This window comes from Asterias rubens, chromosome 1, assembly GCF_902459465.1.
Source record: "Asterias rubens chromosome 1, eAstRub1.3, whole genome shotgun sequence".
Classification (NCBI taxonomy): Eukaryota; Metazoa; Echinodermata; class Asteroidea; order Forcipulatida; family Asteriidae; genus Asterias; species Asterias rubens.
In genome coordinates this window covers 15,415,627-15,440,095 of record NC_047062.1, presented here as the reverse complement: position 1 = coordinate 15,440,095, position 24,469 = coordinate 15,415,627, and the positions used below count along the sequence as shown (strand labels likewise).

The window sequence follows — 24,469 nt, the reverse complement described above, 5'->3', positions numbered from 1 at the left end:
CAAATGGGTTTTATTGGCCAATATTTTGTTCTATGTGGTTTTCTTCTCTCTTTTTGTTTTAGGTAGTATAATTTTAAGTATCCTGTGGCCGATCTCACAAAGAACTAAAACTGATCATTAGATGAGTTGTCAGTATCACCTTTGTGATTTCTATTTTCTGACATCACACTTTGCAGAGCAATTAAGATTGATACACAGTCAAAACGAATATTAAAGGCACTGGACATCTTTGGTAATTATTCCTTAACTTGGTGTATCCTAACATTATGCAATAAATATCGGATCTGTGAAAATTTGCAAGAGAATAATGAAAGAAAAACAACCTTGTTGTGCAAACGTGTGTGCTTTCAGATGCCTATAAAAATATTAAAAGGCTTATTATTTGATTAAGAAATTACCTCGTTCTCAAATATTATGTTACTCCATTTCTCACAACATTTTATACTAATGGCTCTCCATTGCTTGTTACCAAGTAAGATTTTATGCTAAAAATTATTTTGAGTAATTACCAATAGTGTCCAGTGCCTTTAACTCGTTTGAAATTAGCCCTTGATCAACGTAGAGAGAGAAATAAATTAATGTGACTTTTTCCAGGGAAAACCCAAAGTGCTGTACTTGGCATGCAGGAGAGTACATATGTTGTCTTTGCTCATTGCTTTAAATTGAAAGTAAATTTTTTTCTTCCTGAATGAGGCCTCATTCCCTGTATAACTATGAAGAGAACACATAAAAGGCACTGGACACTATTGCATGTAATTACTTAACATAATTATTAGCATAAAAAGTTACTTGAGAAAGGGGTAATTTTTCACTCAATTATGAAAAGACTTCATCAGGCCAGAAAGCGCACAAACTTGTGCAACAAGGGTGATTTTTGTTTCATTGTTCTCTTGCAAATTCGATGACCAATTGAGTCTCAATAGACCCTTCCCATGAAATATGTAAATTGCACATAGCGCATGCGCACTAACGTTTTGGTTGGCAAAATTAGGGAACATTGCGCTGTTTTGTACACGACTAACGGCTGCGTGACGCAGACGTGATCGCGCGTCTGCTCAGTGCACAACTCTATGGCGTTTGCCAACCAACAGGGTCTGTATGCATGCGTGAATGTAATTAGCATATTTCATGGGAAGGGTCCATTATATTTTTTTGCATATGTGTTGAGATACACCAGGTGAGAAGACTGGTCTTTGACAATTACCAAAGGTGTCCAGTGCCAGTTAAGGGGAACACTGTCGTCTTAGCAGGTTTTCCAAGGGTTGTATTTTTATTTTTAAAAAAATAACAAAACACACATGCTTTTTTGTTGTTATGTTTGTTTCCTTGTTTGTTGTTGTGCATGATCAAGGGTCCCCATTACATTGGACTGTTCGGGGTTTCCCTTTTGCACCACGTTGTGTTTCGATGTTTGTACAGTAAAGCCAATAAACTAAACTAAACGAAATAAACTTGTTTAAGTGTTCCAGTATGTAATGGAAATGTATGCTTATACATGTAGTGAAAATAATTTCAGTAGATTCTTTGTTGTTGATTTAGTTTTGTTTTATACCACCCTCAAATTTGGTTGAAGATTGATAACTTGGTTTCATCACTCATTACTCAATTTATCATCAATGAGGAAACCGGTGAACAATGTTAAGTTCTTTTGCCACATCGACTCTTATTCATGAGAACTGAATTATAGTTTTGTTTGTTTGAACATTGTTTCAAGTGTTCTTTTCTCATAACATTCAGTTCACGGATCAGGAAATACACTGTTTATGTATTGAGTTGGAATGATATCTATTGGAAAATAATTTTAAATTACTTCCTCGGACATGAGGAGGAGTACTGGCTGGTACAAGTGAAGTTCAGATTCTGCTGCTGCTCTGATGAACAATAAAACTACCGAGAAAAACTGAGACTTGAGTCAATCCATGATGAATTTTGTGTAGCTATGACGCTCGGTTGGTTGAAGCGAAAGTTAAGCCCTTGATGTTCAGTTTGTGGAACGGTAACTCTCATACCATTTGTTATTATTACCACTGGAGTGGAGTTTATTTTCAGTATCAACATAGCAGTTAGTGAAACTGTTACTTAAGAAGTATTTCCTGTGTAAGGTTTGTGGTCGTGCTTTGATGATATGCAACTGTGCTTGTAATAATAACCACTGTTTATGTGCGCAAAATGATGAAAGTCCCAGAGTGAAGATATGTGTACTGTCCTGTTGTGAATGTGTGCACTGATTGAAAGAATGTACTTCCCGTAGTCAGAAGAAGAGATCCTTCAATTTTCAATGGTTTCCTCAACTGTCTTGAGAGATTCTGGAATACCGTTTATAATCTGCGGATATTTGTTCCGTGCTTTTCAGTTTGAATTGAAACAAGGTAAGGATAATGGATGTGTAAATCAGAAAGACGTGGTGGCTCTGATTCTTCATGAACGTTTAGATGATGTTGCTGAAAAACACTGAACAGATATTCAAAAAGGAATTATTTGGGCTCCTGAATAGAAACTAATAGCCACATACAAAGAAGCTGTTTTTGTAAAACAATGAGATGCCGTTTGAGTTCGAACAAGATCAAACCAAAGGAATGAGATGGGGACGAATCCACAAGCTTTTGAATCGTACCCAGAACCAGATGATGTCAATAAGGGGCTTGAAAGTATAACTGAAATTGAGCAAACCCATTTGAAGATTCGTGGAGGGGAAGTTTTCATCGATGAAGAAGACCTGGAGGATTCTGTGCTGAGTATCTGCCCGAAGAGAAAACAATCCAGACGTCGTTTGGATTCCAGAAGTCGTTTGAATTCCAGAAGTCGTTTGGATTCCAGAAGTCGTTTGGATTCCAGAAGTCCCTCGGATTCCAGAAGTCCTTCGGATTCCAGAATGTCGTGTCGTCATTGTACAGAGGAACCATGCTCCTGCACTGTTAGCAAACTCCAACACGCCTTGGAATTGCTCCAGGAGAAATACAAGTTTGTCAATATGCAGAATAGAGCGTTGTGGGTTGAACTGCTGTCTCTAAGAGTCTGGAAGACTCACCATAGTTCATATCGAAAGTTACTTAGATGCAAGGTAATATTAAGGAATAGCTGGAAAGCTATAAAATGCTCTTCTTAAAGGCAGCGTTATATATTTGGAATATCCGTACTTGGTGTATCGCAGCATCATATTAAATGCATAAAGTAACGAACTTGTGAACATTGGGGCTCAATTGGTTGAAGAAAATAATTGGCTCAATAAATTGAAAGAAATTTACTTGTGTGGCCCTTTGCTTTGGGATTATGATGTAATTTTGCAGCAGGGACAAAATAATGGCTAATATTTGTTTTAAACATTTATACTGACCTGTAGTTATATCAGTACTGTTCACAGGGTTCTTTTTCCACCCTGCAGCTAGCTCTCGTGAGCCTTTTTGAGACATGGTGAACAGTGGACACTATAAAGCCTTTTTCACACTGTATTTCTTATCCCCGTGGAGTATAGCCCTGGGGAGGCCCCAGGAGTTTTTTTACCCCACCGTGGCGTTACCCCAGCACACTTTCACACTGTCCTTGCCTAGGTCCCTAGGCAGAGGTTGTAGAACAAGGTTCTAGAACAAGGTTCTAGTTGCATTTTTTTTTTTTTTTTAATAGCCAAGCAGGTTGTCTTTAAAAATGTGCTGGGGGGACCATTTAAAATAAAGATAAAAAAAGGTCCTCCTCTATCCTTTTTTCAAAAAGGGAGGACGCTAAACATGTTTTAAAAATTGTATTAGGCCTAATAGGATTATTTCTCCGCTTTTCAATTTGGACTTAAAGGGTGGCTGCAGTGTTTTTTTTATTCATTTAAACGATTTAACATGACTTTTTAAACCTGAAATATTTGTTTATATTTTTTATTAAATGCGCAAGTATTTTAAAAATGGTTTTCAAGAGATTAGGGGAACCCACCCCGCCCCTAAAAGGGAGCCTTCATTTGCATAAACGTGACGTCATGTCGGTAACCTGAGCCGCCGGGCCCCCTGGCTGTGTGCATATAGAGACATGTGCACTATGTGGCCTGGTACCTAGGCACGTGTAGTTAGGGACCAGACTCTTTTGCCGGCGATATGTTTGAATTCCCGACGTGACGTTGATGGTAGGGGGGCGGTAACAATCCACAAAAGGGGGGGGCATGACTTATTCGCTAATTACGCAAGTCAGATATGCTGGGAATAAACAAAACACATTTTATTGATGTTCAATACATATATCAGAAATAAATGACAGCAAAATGAACTGTTTTATTTGAATTCATTGCAGCATCCCTTTAGCACTTAAATCCAATCCCTACCAGTAGCTGTTGACTCAATAACAAGTGGCTTTCAAAATCTACAAAGTCTAGCACAATATTGCTGTCGCATTGCCAGAAGGGGAATCCCCTCATGTTTCCTGCCTGGGTTTTGCTCCAAGCCTCTTATCGCAAAGAACAGTATCACTTTCAAGGATGTGATGTATTTGGTAATCATAGTGTCAGTGGTCAATTGCTGAAGGCTTTGAGGAGGCATGGAGTACAAAGTAATGCTAGAGGTAGGACCCGCTATGTCATTACTATTGGTAATTACTGAGAGTAATTGTTAGCATAAAAACTTACTTGGTAACAATCAATGGACAGCTGTGAGAAATGGCTTCCTTTGTAGTAACCTAGTTTTTGAGGTCAAACTTGAGGTCACGAAATCAACCATCTAAACGCACAGAACTTCGTGTGGCAAGGGTGTTTTTTTCTTTCATTATTATCTCGCAAGTTCGATGACCGATTGACCTCAAATTTTCACAGGTTTGTTATTTTATGCTTATGTTGAGATACACCAACTGTGAAGGCTAGTCTTTGACAATTTTTACCAATAGTATCCACTGCCTTTAATTATGTATGCATTTATACCAAAATAAATGTTAAGTTTCAAATTTAGTTTTCAATAAAGTAAGTTAGTTTCACTCTGCAAAACTCAGTTTATTTTGTTTCCTGCTGGTTTAATATTAACCATTTGGGTGGTTTAACTTAATAATATTAAAGTGAGCGTAATGTTTAAAAATAGAATTATAAATTGGCATCAGGGATTAAATATATTATTTTTGTTTTACCCGTACACTGATTTGTGGTTAGCATTGTATACTCTTTACTTTTCTTAGGAAGAAAAAAACACAAAGAGGCATGCTACTCAAGTGGGGTTCAAACCCACCTTTGCCATTCTATAGAACAAATCTTACCACTAGATCTTGCACTGTAGCTAGATGCAGTTGGATCCTATAATTTAGCAATTCGTAAGCAATTCGTATTGTCAAATTGCTGGATCTGGATAAATATTCTCAACGCTCTTATTAGAGCCAAACGAGAAGAGAAGATGATGATGAAATTTAAGAAAGTTAATTGTCAATAGATTAATAATTTAAATAATTTATAATCATTAGAAAAAATCAGGGCCTGGAGAAAAACTTTTATCTAACACAAAACGCTTCTACCTTTGTCCCTCGGGCCAGGAATCGAACGAGGGCCTTATTGGTGGGAGGACAGCGCTTTTAGCATGCCACCCTGGAATGACAAGTTTCTGTATATGGAACCACAATGGGACCTTTTCTTGAACTTGCCCAATAATTAAGTGTTTGAATATTATCATTATTAATTTTTTGTTTAACCCAAATACACAGATGTGTGTTAGCACTGTATACTCGATAGGCCCTACTTTCCCAAGCTCTGTGAAAAACAAATCACGGCATGTTACTTGGGTGGGATTCGAACGCAAAACCTTTGCAATGTTAGAGCAGAGGTCATGGGTTTGAATCCCACCCGAGTATTATGCCTAGGACTTTTTCACAGAGCTCTGGTTAGTACTGAGTATACAGTGCTAACGTACATTGGTGTATGTGGGTACAACCCATAGAGCTATATATATTGAGTAGAGCGCTAACACCCCGTTATACACGCACTAAGGTTTTGAAGGCGTGTGGGCGCATCCATGTTTATGTACAAACCAATACAAAAGCTTGAAATTTTGTACGGCAATTGTACAGCTATTTGCATGATAGTGCTCTTTTTTATGTGTCATCGAACCAAAAAATGCAGCAAATGTGAACGCACAATCTGCTGATGAGCGTGCAAACTGCGAGCATCATGTGCGTCATGTTTAAAAGGCGCGAATACTTTTTTTAGTACGTCAATCAAGTCGAACGTACGCTTTTCGTAGTGCGGACGTACGCGAATGGGTAGTCGCGTACGAAAGCGCACATGCCGAATGTAAAAAAAAATAACGGCAATGTGTTTTCTCTTAAAATTAAAATCGTTCCATAGTCACGCAACACATCAAACATGTCTGCGCCCAGGGTGGCTTCAAAACGCAGAGCAAGTTAGCGCTCTAGTCAATATGTATAGCTCTATGGTACAACCAAAAACTAATATTCTTTATCCCCGATGCAAATTTCCAAATATTAAATACTCTCCTTCGGTCTTTGTTTGATTCTGCAGAGCTCCTTCTTTCCATCGTCGCCCTCATGCTTCCTCTCCCCCCATCCTGTAACCTTCCAGCAGCAGCAGCAGCCCTCTGATGTCCCCGTCAGCCCTCCACACCCTGGGCATCTCAGTGAGGATAGCATGGAGTTGTCTCTACTTACCAGGCTGGTGCGTACCAAACCGGTCTGGTTTCTACCCAACACACAACGCAGTGCTGCTATACACTACCTACAGGGACAACCAGTTGGGGTAAGACATGGCATATTCATTTTGGTTTTACCCATGAAAAAAACCTAATCTGTGTTAGCACTGTATACTCGTTACTTTCCTAAGCTCTGTGAACAAAAAATCATCTGGCACAACAATGTAGGCTAGAACACAGCCAACACATGTGTTTAAACATTATAACAAATGGAACTTGGAATGCAACACAAAGCATGTTCATTACTCGGGTGGAATTCGAACCCATGACCTTTGCAATTTTAGAGATGTGTCTTTACCAACTAGACCACCGAGATTGCCCGGTAGCTAGAGGCAGTTCAAATCCTATGTTTAAGCAGCGGGTACTGCAACGATTTAATAGGTGGAAATTTATTCTTTATCCCGATGCAAATTTCAATCTATTAAAGACAAGGATTGTTGAGCCCTTTTTAGTTATTCCACAAGATGTTTTTTAAAAGCGTATGACCATACATTGTAGCATGAGGTTGCTGTTGACCTCCATCCACTTAACGCAGTCAATCTCTACATCAAAATTTTGTTCCTCTGTCCAAGATATGGTTGTTTTATTTAATTAAGAGAGGTTTGCGGTAACGTCATGTGAATATCTCTTTTGAGTAGTGTTGGTTCTGAAGAGAACCTGTGGCAAATCTCTCTCAGTTATACTTCCACCATGCAAAGTTTCAAACCCTACTTGTTTTATTTAGTTAGTTGATTTTGTTTTATCAACCTTTATTGTTCTGTTATACCACTTTGATAAATAGTGTAGACACTGTCAAAGTCACATGCTTTGTGTTTTGTCCTTGTGTTTGACGCAGATTAACAAAGGATTTCTTCTAAAAATAGTATTCTTAGTCAATGCGCATGTTAAGTCTTCCTATGTATAGTCACCTGTGAACAAACATCAATGACGAGTGGATCCGGTTTGTACTTTTTTGTAGAGGTTGTCAAAACTTTCACAAGTTTTAAACTGTTTAAGACGAATGGTCATCGGAATATTCTGTCTGAATGAATATTCTGTTTTTAAGGAAATAATGTTGAGTATCATCTTTTAGATCACAGCAATTTTTAAGAAGCTTTATAGGAACATGGCTGGAAAAAGTCTTTCACGTGATCAGAAGGACTGGGGAAAATAAAGGGTGCCGCAGCAACAGCTGCTTCTGTTGCTAAGGGTGTTGCTATGGGCATCCAATGCTCGCTGATTCAGTAGTCTGAATATAGACTGATACTATCTTGACTTCTTATGATTGAGGGCGCTAGTCAGCACTCTATTCATGGACTTTGGTTGGGCTCTTCCTAGTTTTTTCTGTTGATTGAGGAAAGGGTAGTCTAGACCGGTCCCCAGGTTTTAACAGAAACTGTGATGTCATTGGTTACAAGATTTCATTGGATAAACGTGCAGTTTATAACGTGCACTATTACTAGCTCTCTGCTCTTTTTTTTTTGGGGGGGGGGGGCTACAAGGGGGTGCACCGGTTTAACTAGGCAGTCACTTCTGGCTGATTATGAAACTAGATCTTTATCTAAATATAGCAATGACTGGTTTGATATCAATTTTTGTAACTCATGTTATTCCAAGTAAGTAAGGTTTGCGGTGACACCATGTAAAACATATTTGTAAGTAAACTGCTCACAAAAAGTAAGGAAACTTTTTTCAATCCAGTATATTTGTTATTATTTAATACTCTCTTTGTATATGGTATATATCATTGCAAAGCAAAGGACTTGACCATGTAAATGAGAATGAGACAAAGTCACAAATCAAATGTGCCAAAATTAGAATTCTTTTTGTTACTGTAATTCAAACAAGCAAGATAACTTACTGATCTTAATCCACTTTATTGAGACAAGAAGTTTGGTATAGAGCAAGACAACTTACTGATCTTAATACACTTTATTGATACAAAAAGTTCATTAACAAGTGGATGATCCGAAGGCGTTGATGACAGCCTTGGCACCTTCTTCTCATGCTGCACACAAGTCTTGTGATGCGCTGATGATGAGGGATGGCGTTCCATTCTTTATTAAGGAACCTGGGTAGGTCAGCCACAGTTGATGTTTTGGTGGTTCTGGCGCGGACAGCGAGGCCAAGCTAGTCCCATAGATGTTCCATGGGATTCAGGTCTGGACTGTTAGCAGGCCAATCCATCCGCAGAGATACCAACATACACGATTTGGGCGTAGCAAATACGATTTCGAGCCGTGACTACGACGCTACGATAATACTCAATAAAACACGCTAAACAAGCCACCCAATATAATTTTATTAAATCGTACAATACATGCAAACAACTAATGAACTATTAAGTGGAAATAAAAATTAAGAAAAATATCAAAACAATTGTAACAGAAAAGAAAAAAACACTTTTAATTTTAGAACGCAGTGTTGAATAATAGCGGCGAATTCACTCGAACAATGTACGTGTCTCGACGTAAGGATTGTTGCATGCCCTCCCCCGCTGGCTGGTCGGCCGGCTGAGTGTGCATTTTTTACGCTAGTGCATTTCTGCAAGATCGTACCCATTGATCTCTATTACACGATGGGGAATAGTGCACACGTGCGTGGGGAATAGTGCACACGTGCGTGGGGAATGAGGTTGTGTGTGTGAGCTAACGTGTCACAGTAACCTCATTCCTCATGTATCCACTATTATTGTGCCCACGCTGGCTGTACATGTACTTCATCGAAGCTTGGCAAAAAAAGTACGAAATAATGGCGACAAAAAAAGGAGACCTTCTGAACAAAAATACCTTCAACTGAGTGGCCTGTGAGGTCTAAGCTAGACAGTTTCCATGTTTTCCTACCAGTAATTTTGCGCCGATGTCCAGACAATGCCCAAAATACGGACACGTATTTTTTGCCCCAAATCCGGACACGTTTTTTTTTTTTTTTTTTTTTCCCTCTCTCTCTCCCAATAGCTTGTTGTTGCGTTTTTGATCATTAAAACAAAAACATTTAAGTAAGGCCACCCTTTTTTATGTTACATTTAAGTAAGGCCACCCTTTTTTATGTTACATTTATTTTTGAAACATAGTCAGAAGATGAGGGAAATCAGGGTTTTTTTTCAAGTTTTTTTCCACTGGCCATTATAAACATTTGTAGCTGTTCTGTTGACGCATACAGGTAATTGTTATTTCACAACAATGCCTGAAAATGAGCTAATTAGCATTGTAGAGAGTAATAGAAAGATCGGTTTAGGGAGCCCAAGCTGCGCTCGCCCTAACATTTGGGAGATGCTACTCTTTTTTAAAATTCAATGTTGGCATCTCTGCATCCGGTGCACCCCAACATTTTTCAGGTAGTCAGTCACCAGTCGGGCTCGATGGGGGCGAGCGTTGTCATCTTGAAAGATGGCATTTGGATTCTGCCAGTATTGGATTGCATTCGGATGTGGAATATCGTCTTGCAAATACCCATCAAACAAGGTGTTTTTCATGAGATGAGGGTTAATTGTGTCCGATGAGCTCACTTGTGCAAATCATTGTGTAAACCATTAATGGTTCTAAAAAGCTTGATCGGTTCGATTATTGAACATTGCCTATTTACCATTCACAGACAACGGTAATTTTGGCACATTTGATTTGTGACTTTGCCTCATTGTGTAGCCAAGTTCAGCAACATGTTAAAGATGAACAGTTCAGCTTTGCATTGATATATACCATATACAAAGAGAGTATTAAATAATAAAAAATATACTGGATTGAAAAAAGTTTCCTTACTTTTTGTGAGCAGTTTAGTTGGTGGCTCTGAGATGGGCCAGTTTGTATTGTTCATCTTATTCCATTCACTATTTTTTTAAATATAGGCTAAAACAAGATAATTTGATATGGGGCATGGACATTAATTTAGGGAAGTTGTGTCCACCCCCCCGACCCCCATCTAACTGTACCTCGCATAGTCGCACCACTGATTGTTTATTATATATTTGGATTACTGCTAAGCAATGTATCTGCTGAAGCAGGACATTAGCAGGACCCAAAAATGGGTCCAGAAAAAATAGAGCAATCACAAAAGGAAACGAGGGAAGCCATAAGGGAAGTCATTATGACCAGGAGGAAATTGAGTAATAACAAAGATTATGAGGTGGTTGGATTGCTGACACATTCAATGACAGAGTCGGTTGGGGGGGGGGGGTGATCTTTGATGAGTGATGCCAAACGCACGGCACTTGGTCTGTTGATCCTTGTCCTCAATGGTTTACTGTGAACTTCATTGTCAAGGGTGGGTTTGCTGTGACTGTGATGGGAACTGCGCTGCAGAGGTCTAGGTGGTAAGTTGAAAAAAAATTGCTGTTGGTGGGGGGGGGGGGGGAGGGGTTACTGCTGTCTTACAGAAAACATTAGTAATTGTCAAAGACCTCCAGGGGCGCAATTCCATGGTTCTGCTCACCGTAAGAAAAGAGTCCCACGCCTACAACAAGAGTATTTCACAGGTTAGCAGGGAATTTTTGCCTGTGCACATGTGTACTCCATGTAACTAGGCATTCTACACATCTACATGTACACAGCTAGCACAGAAAGTTGGCGCATAGTGATTGTAAGCGCAGAATTCGGCAGTGAGCACAGCCATGAAATTGGGCCCAGTACAGGGCTTGAATTAAACACCAAGGGCCCGAAGGCATTGATTTTAGCCTCGGGCCAGTAAACTCAAGACTGGCCAAGTCTGGTGTTGTTCAATGACTTAAAGTACCTCACTGTGTGGTAACAAAATAAAAAATGGTGTTCAATGATGACTTTGAGATTGGCAATATCTTTCAATTATGTTGGGTACACTGGACACCTTCTGACATTTTCAAAGACCAGTTATCCCACTTGGTGTGTCGCAAAATCTCAAATGTTTTACTTAGGAATTACATCTTTTTTCAAAAACTACGTTACTTCAGAGGGAGCCGTTTCTACAATGGTTTATACTATCAACAGCTCTCCATTGCTTGTTACCAAGTAAGTTTTAACAATTATTTTGTGCAATTACCAATAGTGTCCAGTGCCTTTAAGTTTGCTTTGTCTTTAAGAGTTGAAACTCTTGAAAACATCATGTGCATGTCTGTGGTTTCTGTCTTCCATAGAGAACAATAGAAAACGTCCACACTTGCTATCACAACAACACGAGGAAACAAATGGGAAATCCCGGGTTGACATAAAAAACAAACAAGTACCTGCTCAGTGCTTTATTACTTTTCCTGTTGTTGCTCTTAGTGGTCGGCCAGCTGCATGGTATCTCATCTGTTGGCCAATCCGTACTGATACAAACAACTGTTTCTACAAAAGTCTGTGGTCAATGAGCCTTCAACTTTATTGCAACTTCATTTTGGAATGACTTACCGGTGTGGCGGTTTCAGTCTTTCGCCGTGTTCAGTTTTCCGGGTGACGTAGCCAGACATTTCACCACGTTGTTGGAACGGTTTAAGCTTTCCGGCGTGTTCAGTTTTCCGGGTGACGTAGCCAGACAAAAATACAGCCGCGAGTACCCTGGCGAGTACTGTAGTTCTCTCAGTGACCCCAAATTGTTTATTATTACGATTCTTTTCTGTTTAGTCACATTCTCTTGCTCCATCTTTACACGTATTCATGCGTACAGCTGTAAGCAGGTCACACTGCTTGTGCCACACCAAATTCTCTCATACGATCCACGCGTTCGCCGCTCGTTGTACTCGTGGACACCGCCAAGACTACAGCTACCGGAGAGTAACACGGATGACTCAATACAGCACTAAAAATGGACTACTTTCGCTTGCTGTGCGCAGGCATCGCATGACGTAATGCTACCGTATTTGGTCATTTGGAAAACTGAACACGGCGGAAAGTTGAAACCGCCACACCGGTGTATATTTTTTTTCCAGCTAACTTTGTTTGGATTTTGAAGGGTTTTTTGAAGACCCACTTGAATCTACGTTTTTATAAAATCTTTATATATTTCTTTGTATGATTTTGTGTGTGTTTAATTCGCATAATAGGCTCCTGTATGTGGTACATGGATGTCTTATATTAGTATTATATTATGGGGCTTGTGACTTGGCCTGGGCGACTATGTGGAATTTACTTCTTGACTAGTTACACTTCAAAAACTTGCGACTTTGACACTGGTCGCGACTAGTTTTTAATTCCTAAGACGCATTGCGGCAAGAGTTTGCCACAGGCACAAAAGTAAAATTCAAGCTGAAAGGATTGAAGTATGTGTAAATGATGTCTGATTGTGTTTCAGTTTTATCAAATTTTTTTCAAATTTAATCAAGTTTTTATCATTTTTTGTGCATTAATGCCTGGAGCTTTTCTTCTCTTTCAGAGTTTGTTGTTTTTTGTAATTTTTAACAATAATGAATGTAAACACGCCAATTTAAGTCTTTTTAACTTCTGTCGTGTATTTTGTGATATTTTTTATAAACCTTAATGAATTGAATTGAATTGAATAAGTAATTTATGTTGTTGTGAACAGTCGTGAGCGACACAATTGGTTCACCAAACAGGTAGTCCCTACTATTTGTGTAGTAGTGACAAATATTTTTGTACATGTAGTAGTTGTGGCAGCACGATCAACAGAGAAGTTGAAAAATGGTTGTCGCACTACTCGCCCAGGCTCATTTGTGACTTGGGACCATGTTGATTGGGACTATGTTGATGATGGGGCTTGTGGCATGGAAGAACATGTTGGTGATGAGAGTGGTAGCTTTTAGTCAAGGCCTTCGTAGCTTGGAGAGCTTTGTAGAGCCGGGGTCCCAAGCGACTGGAACGGCAGACCACACAAGTGAGTGGCGAAGCCCAGGGGCCTTTTCCAACTTGTTTGCGGTTTCTTATGTGCTACTTTAAATCTTCACTTTTGCTACCCTTACCCAAAAGGGTAGCAAAAGTCCAAAACAATCACAAGCGACGGGGTCAGCAGGTCAGCATACATTAATAAGGGAATCAATGTGTGGTGAAGAGGTTTTCAACTAGTGGTTTAAACCCGCGCCAAGGCCTGGACTTGATATTTTAACCAAAACGAAGTCGAGGTAAATTATCAAGAACCAGGCCTCGGCGGGTTTAAACCACTAGTTGAAAACCGATTCAACACACTTTGATTCCCATTCATAAATGACTTTTCGGTAAAAAAACATCAACACTTTTTGGTCAAAAGGTGAAATAAATGTAAAAATTATAATTGTTCAATAATTTCTTTCAACACAACATTCCTCCAGCTATAAAATGGTTAGGCCCTCGGCCCAATCGGGTAAACAACTCCTTCGCATGATGTGGCACAACAGTCCCGGCCGTTGCTCTCGACCAATAGGAATGAAGAAACTGTCTTATACGCACAGGTGCAAGCGCGCGTCTCACGCCCATGTTATAACACTTTTTACTGGTGTTATATCATCCGTTCAAACAACACCTTGTGATGCCCTCTTGGCCAATCAGAATGGATAAACTGTTTTGGGTATTTATGAATGCACGTTTCATACTCTATGAATAATTCATCAACAAAACTGCAAAAACAAGTTGGAAGGCCTTGAAGTCATGAAGGCCTTGTATAAAGGCAATGGGGGTGGCAGCTTGGTACTATTTTGGTTGTTGTGTAGGTGACTTTAGGGACCATGTTAGTGGCATGGTGGCGTGCCAGTGAGGGGGTGCAGGAAGAACTACAATTGGTAAATATCCTAGAACTGGCTTGATACTCTGATTATCTCCAATAACATAAATGTAATCTCCTAACTCCAATGAAATAAAATCCTTATCTTGAATTAGAACAGGACTTGTTTTCACGTTATCATGATTGGTCTGATTGAAATCCCCACTGGAGCTGAGATTGACCGCACGACCGACCAGTCACACATCCTCATGGGGTAGACATTGTTGAGGGTGTTGGATGTGTAATCTAAATTAGTCATCCACACAATGTGGGTTTTGCATGTCAGTCGCGGTCAGGGTTGTGTATACATGTATAAAAATAATATTTATCCTGTGAAAACCATTTGAAGTAAATACTGATGAAGAAGGAAGGAAGTGGACAATGTTGTTATTTTCTGTTGAATAACTCATTTTTGTCTCATACAAGTTATCGGTTGTTACACTTGTGTACCGGTACTTGAGCAAGGTACTTTACTATAATAAATGGGTTCCTGCGAGGGTAGAGGTTGATACTGTGCGTGAAAAAGCCTTTGAAGTGCTCAGTTGCTCAGGTTGTATACTCCCAAGGGAGCTAAGAAAGATTAAAAAGGAATGTCATTGGCCCAATGACCAGGGCACTAATGTAAAGACGGTTATTGTGAACTGCACTATGTAAGAACTTTTTATTATTGTTATTATATGCAGAGCTTTATCGTGTGCAGAGCGAGGGATAAAGACAACTTGGTACTGACAATGAAACACCCAGGGAAAGGAACCGGATTGTACATTGAGAAGTTGCCAATCATCATCACTGAAAATGGTAAGTTGGCAACAAAATACAATGTGAAAGTTTAGGTTTAAGTTGGCAAAAAAATAATTGTGAAAAGTTTAGGTACAACTAGGCAGATTTGCTCAAGAAAAAATTGCATCTTTCGGTGAGCAATACAAATAAAAACTCTAACTGGTTTTTTTCACCTTGGAAGAAACAGTCCTAATTATATAGACCTTGTACACAAAATCTTCTGAGGCATGTCTTGCCCTTTAGAGAGCAGTTCATTTGTGTGCAATCGTCATTGCCATACTTGACCTGACTGTGACCCGTCTTTGACCTGTCTCTTCACCTTGGAAGAAACAGTCCTAATTATATAGACCTTGTACACAAAATCTTCTGAGGCATGTCTTGCCCTTTAGAGAGCAATTCTTTTATGTGTAATCATCATTGCCATACTTGACCTGACTGTGCCCCACTCATTTGCAACATGTGCCCCACTCATTTTTTGCTTAGCAAAGAAATTTGCTAAGCAGTATTTTCAGCTTTAAAACAGCTTTATGAAGGTGGGCCCATGAACACAAATTTGTACAAAGCTCATCAGCCCATCCCAGCAGTCTTGAATGAGAGTGTTTTTTTCTCTTTCTTTCTTTTTCACATTTGATTTGTTTTAATACACATTTCTGATGACTCCAGGTGTGAAGTTGTCCAATGCATCTGAAGAGTACGCCAACATTGAAGATCTCATTCTCCATCACCTGTACCATGAGGGCGCTCTACCATGCAAACTGGCACTTCCTTCGGAAATAATGGCTGCACGAAACATTCGGGCATTGCAGTCACTGGCAGTGTTTGAAGAAGGTATGTCTATGGGTTTTCAAAATTGTGGCTGAGGCTTCAGACCATGGCTTAGTCTAACATTTTGAATGTGTAAAGTTTTGTTGCCCAACCAATGAGCTTGATGAAGTAGTTTATGTAAAACGTAGTGTTGGGCAGCCATTGTACTTAAAAAATATAAATAGGTAAATTTGTTTGTTTTACTACTGTACAATCATGAATACAAACACGCTGCTTCTAAAAACGAGTGATTGACCAAGTTTATCTATGCTTAAAATTAGGTGGAATTAACTAACTTCTTTTTCTTGTTTTAAGAATTCTGGGTGAGAATTACGCAGTGCAGACAAGGCATATCCGACAAAGGACAAAAGGAAACGCCCATCGAATCTCCCAGAGAATGGTCAAAATTTCCCGTAACACCACCAGCTAAAAACCCTCTCCAGTGGAGCCTTTCCGAGGGCAGAATGGCACCCAAGCTTTTACCTCCAAGAGGATATGTCTTCATGAATAAACAGCCTGGGCCTCAGACTACAGCTACAGAACAACCATTCCCTGCTTCAAAGACTGTAACTACTGAGCCAGAAAGCCCGTATATGTCAATGAGAAACCGCAATACTGAAAGTATCGCTCTGGAGAATCGACGCCTGTTGAAAAGTTGGAGTTTTGACGAGACCAACAGTCCTTTTGTTACCGATATCATGTCGTCATCCCAAACCATGGCGAGGGACCCAAAGAGAAAGAGTACAGATGCCACCTTGCTGGCAGCCTTTGAGCGACAGCCGATGCGTTGGAGCACGCAGAGCCAGAAGGAATACCTCGTAACAAACTCGGGTCATTACCCTCCACCCCAGCATAGTCCTCCACCTCCACCCAAAGAATCTTTAGCGGGTGTTTACACAGCTGCATCCGTTGCAGCATCTTCTTTACAGAGTCAAGTCCAACGAGCCTCAGGCGAGTATTACAAACCATTTGAGAGAACGAAACAGGGACATCAACCGCCTTCTGCGTTTGGGTTTGACAAGGTCTACCAGAGTCCAGCGCCAGCGCCTCCACTGCCGCCAAAACAATCCATGTCCAGCCCGCAGCAAGGAGGATCTGATAAATACCACAGCAGGGGCTCAATGCTTCCCACGGCGCAACATTCATCCCAATATGCCCAACCAAAGCCACAAGGTTCTGGGGGTAACTATACTTTGTCTCAAGCCGATTTATTTTCCCTTGAAAGGACTCCAGCAGAGACGACAGAGCGGCTTGCGGACCTGTCCATGTTTGGTTCCATTGAAAACAAACATTACTTGGGACCTATCTTACGACCATCATTTCCAAAGCCTCCTGTAACTCCTGGCAAACTAAAGCCCGTAAGTACCATGTTTGAATTTGATCCATTGCTCTTATCGGAGAAACAAGCATCGACTCCTCTATCGCAAGATGTCTTCAGTACCCCACCCCGGAACCCTTTAGAATCCTCCGCTGTATTACCTCAACCAGACGTCTCTAAATCTCCTCCGCCGTGTGATGTCACAGTCGGGGTGCTTCTGAGATTGACGTTGGAGAGCAGCGGAGATGAGCTGACTGAAGAGTTCGGACTATTAGATCAGAGTCGGCAGTCTATGGATGGAGGTACAGAAGACGGATCCGATGAAAGCAGCAATGAAGATTCAGAACAAACCCATGATGAGGAAGAGGAGGAGGAGACGGCGAGAGGAGAGCAAGGGTTCTCAACGGCCGAAACCCAGAGTAGTGCAGCTCATGCCCAGCTTCGGGATCAGCCTCAAGATGGTAAAACGACAGCATCATCAAATGATGGTGAGAGCCAAGGAGAGCAAAACATTAATCGGTTGTCTGGAGTCACTGCATCGCAGAAGAAGAAGATCAAGAAGAAGAAAAAAAAGAAGAAGTTGAGCAACTTCAGCAGGATCCAGAAATATGGTGAGTCTTTAACCAAAGAGGTAGAATCTGGCATGCAACCTTTCAGCTGATCACCTGATTTCCTCTTTTTCATTTCAAAACAGTGCTATCAGAAAACTTAAAACACTGTGCAAAAGTTAAGTGTGATCGGCCATTTTCTCTTTTATACAATCTTTACTTTATACGTTTCCTCTTTTATACAATCTTTACTTTATACATTTCCTCTTTTATTCAATCTTCACTTTATACATACAATATTACGAAGGAAATTAATACAAAAAACTGCTACAATTACCTAAATGAGTACATCAGCCTTTTTGAGGTAAGGTTGTCCCTTTAGATGTGCATTGTTTGGTTTGTGTGTCTACAGAGAGATGTTCCCAAACCAAATAGTGTCATAGTATTGTGTCCGCCATATCTCAAAAAGGCTTATAGGATTCTAAGAGTTACAAAATGGGAGCCTAGAATAAAACAAAGAAGCAACAAGTCCAACCACAATAAAGAGGCATTTGAAAAGAATTATAACAAGAGGATTAATATACAAAACCCCTAAAAGACAATGGACACTATTGGTGTATCTCAACATATGCATAAAATAACAAACCAATTGGTCGACGAAGTTGCGAGATAATAATGGAAGAAAAAAAACAATATTGTCACACGAAGTTGTGTGCTTTCAGATGCTTGATAAAAATCTAATTCTGAGGTCTGGAAATCAAATTCAAATATTTCAGTAGAAAATTACTTTTTTTCTCGAAAACTATGTTACTTCAGAGAGAGCTGTTAATAATTTTTACTATCAACAGCTCCCCATTGCTTGTTACCAAGTAAGTTTTTATGCTAACAATTATTTTGAGTAATTACCCATAGTGTCAAGTGCCTTTAACCAAAAGGAACCATCTTTAAAATATTAAAGTTTGTTTTGTAGATGGTCTTTAAACTGTCTATGTTGGTATCAGTACCAACTTTGCATTTGACAGAATTTTCTAATATATGAAATGTTTCATTTCGTTTATAATTTTGGAGGGTTAATACTTTCATTTGACTTCCTGTATTCCTATTTTGATTGTTAGCATCCGTGTTGACGAGGGGTAAGACGAAAAAGAAGAAAGGAGACCCAACTAGTGAGATTCAGGCAGCAATACACAGGTAATACAAACCAAGGCAGAAAAAAAAAATGCAGAAATTAGTTTTGCTTGTGGACTGTCAGTATTCAAGTTCGTTTATTTATTTATATGTTTAAACATCCAACAAAGCAAGTGAGTGTTTAAAATGTTTGATTGCCAAACAATTTTTTTTTTTTTTTTTTTAATATATTACCTGACAAATAATCACTCAAACAATTGTTTTATTGTTAATATACATATAAGTTAATGTTAAACAAAAAAAAAAATCCAAGTGTCTTTAAGAATCTACCTTTTTGTGCAATGGTTTCAAACTTTGCCATGGTGCCCCTACAACACCCTCATAGCTTCCTATTCTATGATGCAACATTTTTCATTTTTCGAATGGTCTTTACCGACAGACTTGTGAGTAACAAGAGCAGCTATTTCAGTTTGATGATTGAATGCTTCGTTCAGAACATCAAGGAGAAAGACTCCAGGGATAAGCCAGACGTCTTGGTCCGCAATATCCGTCAGTTCATGAGTGGAATGAAGAACTACCTGTTCAACCGCCGAGAGCCTGATGTGGATGAAGCTATGGATAAGGTGATTTTTTTGTTAAGGATTCCTTTTTTTTTTAAATTGATTTAGAAGTAAAGTAAAAAATTCCCATTAAAAAGCAGTACGACATTGGCAACTTAGTAGTGTAGAAAACAAAATTGCACATGAAACCCCACTCAGTGCAACTTGGGGTATACCCGATTGAAAAAGGTCGGGTGTTTATGTACATCGGAAGCTTTCTATTTATATGTATTCGATAATAAGTCTGGCAGCTGGTTCTACGTCGATCATGTCGGCCAGATATCGCTTTGAAGGGGGAAATGTTTACAATCAGTAAATGATATCCATTTACAGTGTGACTAACCTTGTTTAAAAACGAAATGCTCTGCAGTTTAAGTGGTGTTTGAAGCTTTGCATGGTGTGAAGGATAAGAATAAAAAGTAGTAAACTTGTCGGTACAACCATGTAAACATTCTCTTTTGCGGGCTGTTGGCTCTGAAAAAAAAAGCCGGTTTGGTCTTGAGGCTTCGAGCAGTAAACTCTGCTTGTCTTCATGAGAAAAGAAAAACAAAATGATCAGAAGTTTTTCTTGGATTGAGGGGTGGGGGGGGGGATTCTGAATGAGTAATTTTGTTTTCCATCCAATCATTGCGGTCATTCCACAAAACTGAGGTATGATGAATCAGAGATAACCTTTTTAGTCTTCCTCTCCACTGTACAGTACTACAACCTGACCATGGCTGAACTGGATGCCATCGTAGAGGGCGCTATACATCATTACATCTTACTACCCCTCAAGGCCGAGATCTATAAGTGTTTCATCTCGGATCATAAGGAGTCTGGTTCCCTGGAAGAACTGGATCACAATATACAACTGGCTAGGGCCAAGACGCCAGAAGAATTGGGAATAAAGGTACCAGACTAAGCTCAGTAGTAACAGAGCGTAAATTTGATTTCTTTTTTACACTATATTTTCATAGGTGTTAAATTTGCATCAAGGATAAAGAATATTGTTTTGGTTTAACCCATAACACCGGTGTGTTCAAATCACTGTAAACTCAGTACTTGTGAAAGAAAGTCCACAGGCATATTACTTGGGCGGGATTCAAACCTACACGTAACTAGCTCTTGTAAGACATCTGCTCTAGAATGCCAAAGTCATTGGGTCGAATCCACCAGAGTAATATTGCCTGTGGATTTTATAATAATATTACGGTTTTAAACTGTTGATAATGTTGAAGTCACACGTAATGACATGCCATTTTCTTCTTGGAAGCGTCTTGAGCACCATTTGGGTGGATATGTTTTTGCATTTTTTTAATGTCTTTATTATTATTGTTATAATGATTATTAATAATATTTTTACAGACTAGACATCTTATTTTTGGATTTTAAGTTGTACCTTAGTTTGGTCGGTGGGAAACCAGCAATGTACTTATCCAGGATTTGTATATTTTACGTGGTTTGTCTGTTGTGATTGATGCTAATATATTTGTATACTTCATCCTTTATTGCCTTATAGTGATTACATTTTTTTTATGTGGATGTTATTGACTTTTTCATGATTTTACTTTTCATGGTTTAATGTTCGGGTTTTTCATATTTTTATCGTAAAGCGCCTGGGATAATTTTTGCAATGGATTTGGCACTATGCAAATGTGTTATTTTATTATTATTATTATATTTTGATGATTCTTATTTAATTGGAAACCCCCTCCAGGCCAACTACATTCCGCCAGAGAGTGGTACACTAGAGAAGTTCCGTCAATATTTTCGCCTTATGGAGGAGGCCTACTCACCAATCAAGAAATTGGAGCATCTTTTGGATATAGTGAGAACCATCTATGAGACGGTAAGCTTTATGGCAATCCTGGTGTGAGGTCTTCACTGTGGGTGGCTGGCTGCTGTTATTAAATAGCGACCAGTTTTAAAAAAATCACGTGCATTTGTATGTGCTGACAGCAGGAAACCCTTATAGGGTTTGGGTACGTTTTGTTATAAACAAAACACAATGTCCACAGATTTACATTAACTTACACGGTATGAAGATAATGATGATAGAAAGCTTCCCTTAAAATAATACGTGCTGAGGCGCTGTAGTTTTTGAGACATGAGTAAGCGATAGAGACAAAAAGTTGTTTTAGCATGTATAACGTATTTACTTGCACTGGTTTTTGCGTGACTCTCCTGAAAACATCTCTCTGTGATTTTCACTTCCTTGTCTCAAAAACTTGATGACTAATGACTTTAAAACTTCTAGAGGTAAATTATGTTACATATACAATGTAGCTTCATTCACAGTGAGTAGTGATTCATAACATGGCCCCCCCCCCAAAAAAAAAAGAAGTATCAAAACCCTTTAAAAAAGAACAAATCAAGTGTTGCCCAGGAAAACAGAATTACAACAATAGCCTTCTTCTGTTGTTTTTTTAATTCAACTTTAAGATGAAGCCAATTTTCATGTCAATCTTTTTCTGCAGGTGAAAGATAAGAATTCCAGTCGAGAGGAGTCAGTTCAGTCCATGGGAGCTGATGGTAAGCTTAAAAGTTTTTTTTTTTAAATGAGATATTGCCAAGCATCAGAGGGCTGACCAGCCACGTCAAGAAAAGGGCTACCCTTAAATGATCGGATCTTAAATCCTTGTCCGTTGTTTCTTGTGCAATAGTTGCATCTTTTTGATAACTTTTTGATATTTGTGGTGCTTTTTAAACTTGTTTGAGCAAGCATCGTAACTTTTTCTTTATGGAAAGTAGTAAAGTTTCTTTATGTCTTATGTCTTAATTGTTATTCTGTGCTTCTCTATTTTATTATAGATTTCTTGCCGATGTTCATCTATGTGCTGGTTCAATGCGAGGCTGTGAATATCGAAGTTGAGGCTGACTACATGTGGGGTACCTTGGAGCCCTCAATGCTGTCTGGAGAGGGAGGGTATTACCTCACTACCCTCAGCAGTGCAAGTGAGTCACTTCACCCTTCAGGGTGCCGCAGTATGGGTCAAGTTCGAGTGCACACATTTAGTCGACTACTGACCTGCAATGTACATGCACAGTGACACACTCACATTGACTCCTTTTCAAGTCAAGTCAACCATTGGTTCCATGCATTCAATACTCCATTGCCCTCCGCCTTTTCGCTATAGTGCACTGGTTCCCCTCTGTGCTTTACACCTGTTAGCATGGAACAGGCTATCGGGACCAAGGAAAAAAACCATGGTCATGAGGCTGGTTCCAAATGGTCGACCACTGTTGTCGACCAAATAGTAAAAACAAAAACCAAATAGTAAAAACAAATTTTTTATGCAAGTCGCCAGACACACAAGGCCTGAAGGCCACTTCAAGGTGTGGGCTACAATTATTTTTGTCCAGAGGCCTATGCCACCTACTCCTAGGGCTGAAACAGGGTTACCCCTTTTACAGTCCATACGGATGTAGGCTTGGGTATCATCAATCCGAAGCCTGGCCGGTAGAGCAGAAAGCACTACGTCATTAATAATAACCTCATTGTTGAGCTGAGTAGATTTGCTGAGCAAATTTGTTATTAGTTTGTTTTGATTTGAATTAAACAATCAAGACAATCAGTCAGCTCACGATGTTTTTTCTGTTGTTTTTCTTCCATTTTTACAGTTTGCGTTTTGAAGCAGTTCGAGTCTGAGAATAATTTTACCGAGACGAAGGGATTCCTTTCCATTATGGTTGCTGCTAGTGGCAAGAATGACAATCATATTGTCCATAAGGCACTCCCTGTCTTACCGGGAATGAATGCAGTGGATGTCTGTAAGTTATACTAAGATACAAATAATGAATATTCTTGTTCTTCTTCTTTCATAAAAGTACAGTCCACCATCTTGTGTTTTACTAAACGTGGTAACTGTGTGCATGCGAGGGTGTGGATATATACAGTGCAGGTGGGTGAACAGTGAACATAGAGTGCAGCTAAAACAGCTCAGGCTGACCTAGCGGAGCTGGACTGACTGTACACCCTGCTTAAAACTAGCAAGAGATGTGCAGTTGATAGTCTTCCGGGAGATTGTTCCATATCCTAATGCTATAACGGGAAAGAATGACTGTTGGTAGACCCCTGTCCTGGTGAAGAGTTGTAAGACTGACCTCTTAGAGAAACAGTGCATTGTGCCAGAAATGAGTGTGGAACATCAACCCATAGTTCAGACAAATGTTAGGAAAAAGGTGATGATCATTTTATTATAGACCTTTCTTAAATGCCAATTGGAAGTCTTACTAGACAGCTCTCTCTCTCTCTGATTTTTATGATTCACCGTTCTTTACTTTACAGGTCGGATTCTAGCCCATAAGATGAAAATTGATAATGCACATCAGTACCAACTCTACTTGCTCTCAGGAGACCAAGGTATGAATACGAAGCGACATATGTGACACAGACAACACCAAACTCACTTTTTTGTCTGATTGTGGCACAAACAACACTGCTTGTTTCCCAAACCTCGGCTTAGTTTCCTTTCTTGTATGCAATCCTGCCTTGTTCCTTATCTTCAATACTCCTTCCTCATTGTTATTATACCACTTTTGTTTTAGTTATATATTATTTTTCTCGCCCTCTTTATGTTAGATTGTAAAATTTGTCGTTTGTTTGTTGCTTTTGCTGTAATTTCTTCCATTTTGTATTTGTCAAGCATTTCAAACAAGCCTTTCTGGCTTCTGTAAATGCCCCCACATTGGCTTGCTCCGTAACCATGACATTATATTTTTGCATTTCATTTTCATGAATTAATTTCTTGAGCTGTTCTTGACTGTCTTTGACTTAAATCATTGTACTTAATTTGTTTATTATTCTCCTTTTTCACTTTATCAGGAAATAAATGTTGTTTAATTGAATTGAAAAGTAATTGAAGAAATGAACCAGGCTTTAAAGGTTACCATTACTCTGTTTGCAGCGGTCACCACCTCCTTTGTCATAATCACCTGAACAGAGCATGCCATAATATTGTTATGCATTACATTTGAACACATTGATTGAGAATAAGGCGCTATCCGAATTGGCGTCTACAGCTACGGCTTCGGCTGTTG

At 39.4% G+C, this 24,469-nt stretch overlaps 1 protein-coding gene across 5 annotated transcripts in view; it reads left to right on the top strand.

Moving 5' to 3' along the window:
* LOC117291178 (protein sprint-like) overlaps positions 1–24,469 on the top strand; it is a 32,502-nt gene that overhangs the window by 6,929 nt on the left and 1,104 nt on the right. For 2 of the 5 annotated variants that reach the window (XM_033772774.1, XM_033772765.1), the window contains exons 5-16: positions 6,467–6,700; positions 14,954–15,068; positions 15,714–15,878; positions 16,170–17,783; positions 18,836–18,911; positions 19,288–19,471; positions 20,148–20,339; positions 21,147–21,278; positions 21,907–21,961; positions 22,241–22,384; positions 23,051–23,200; positions 23,718–23,792. In XM_033772774.1, coding sequence (XP_033628665.1) covers positions 6,467–6,700; positions 14,954–15,068; positions 15,714–15,878; positions 16,170–17,783; positions 18,836–18,911; positions 19,288–19,471; positions 20,148–20,339; positions 21,147–21,278; positions 21,907–21,961; positions 22,241–22,384; positions 23,051–23,200; positions 23,718–23,792 — 3,136 coding nt within the window. Of the gene's footprint in view, positions 1–2,268; positions 3,062–4,432; positions 4,537–6,466; positions 6,701–10,856; positions 10,942–14,953; positions 15,069–15,713; positions 15,879–16,169; positions 17,784–18,835; positions 18,912–19,287; positions 19,472–20,147; positions 20,340–21,146; positions 21,279–21,906; positions 21,962–22,240; positions 22,385–23,050; positions 23,201–23,717; positions 23,793–24,469 lie in introns of those variants that run through there. The other 3 variants (XM_033772757.1, XM_033772783.1, XM_033772793.1) reach the window with 3 other exon arrangements.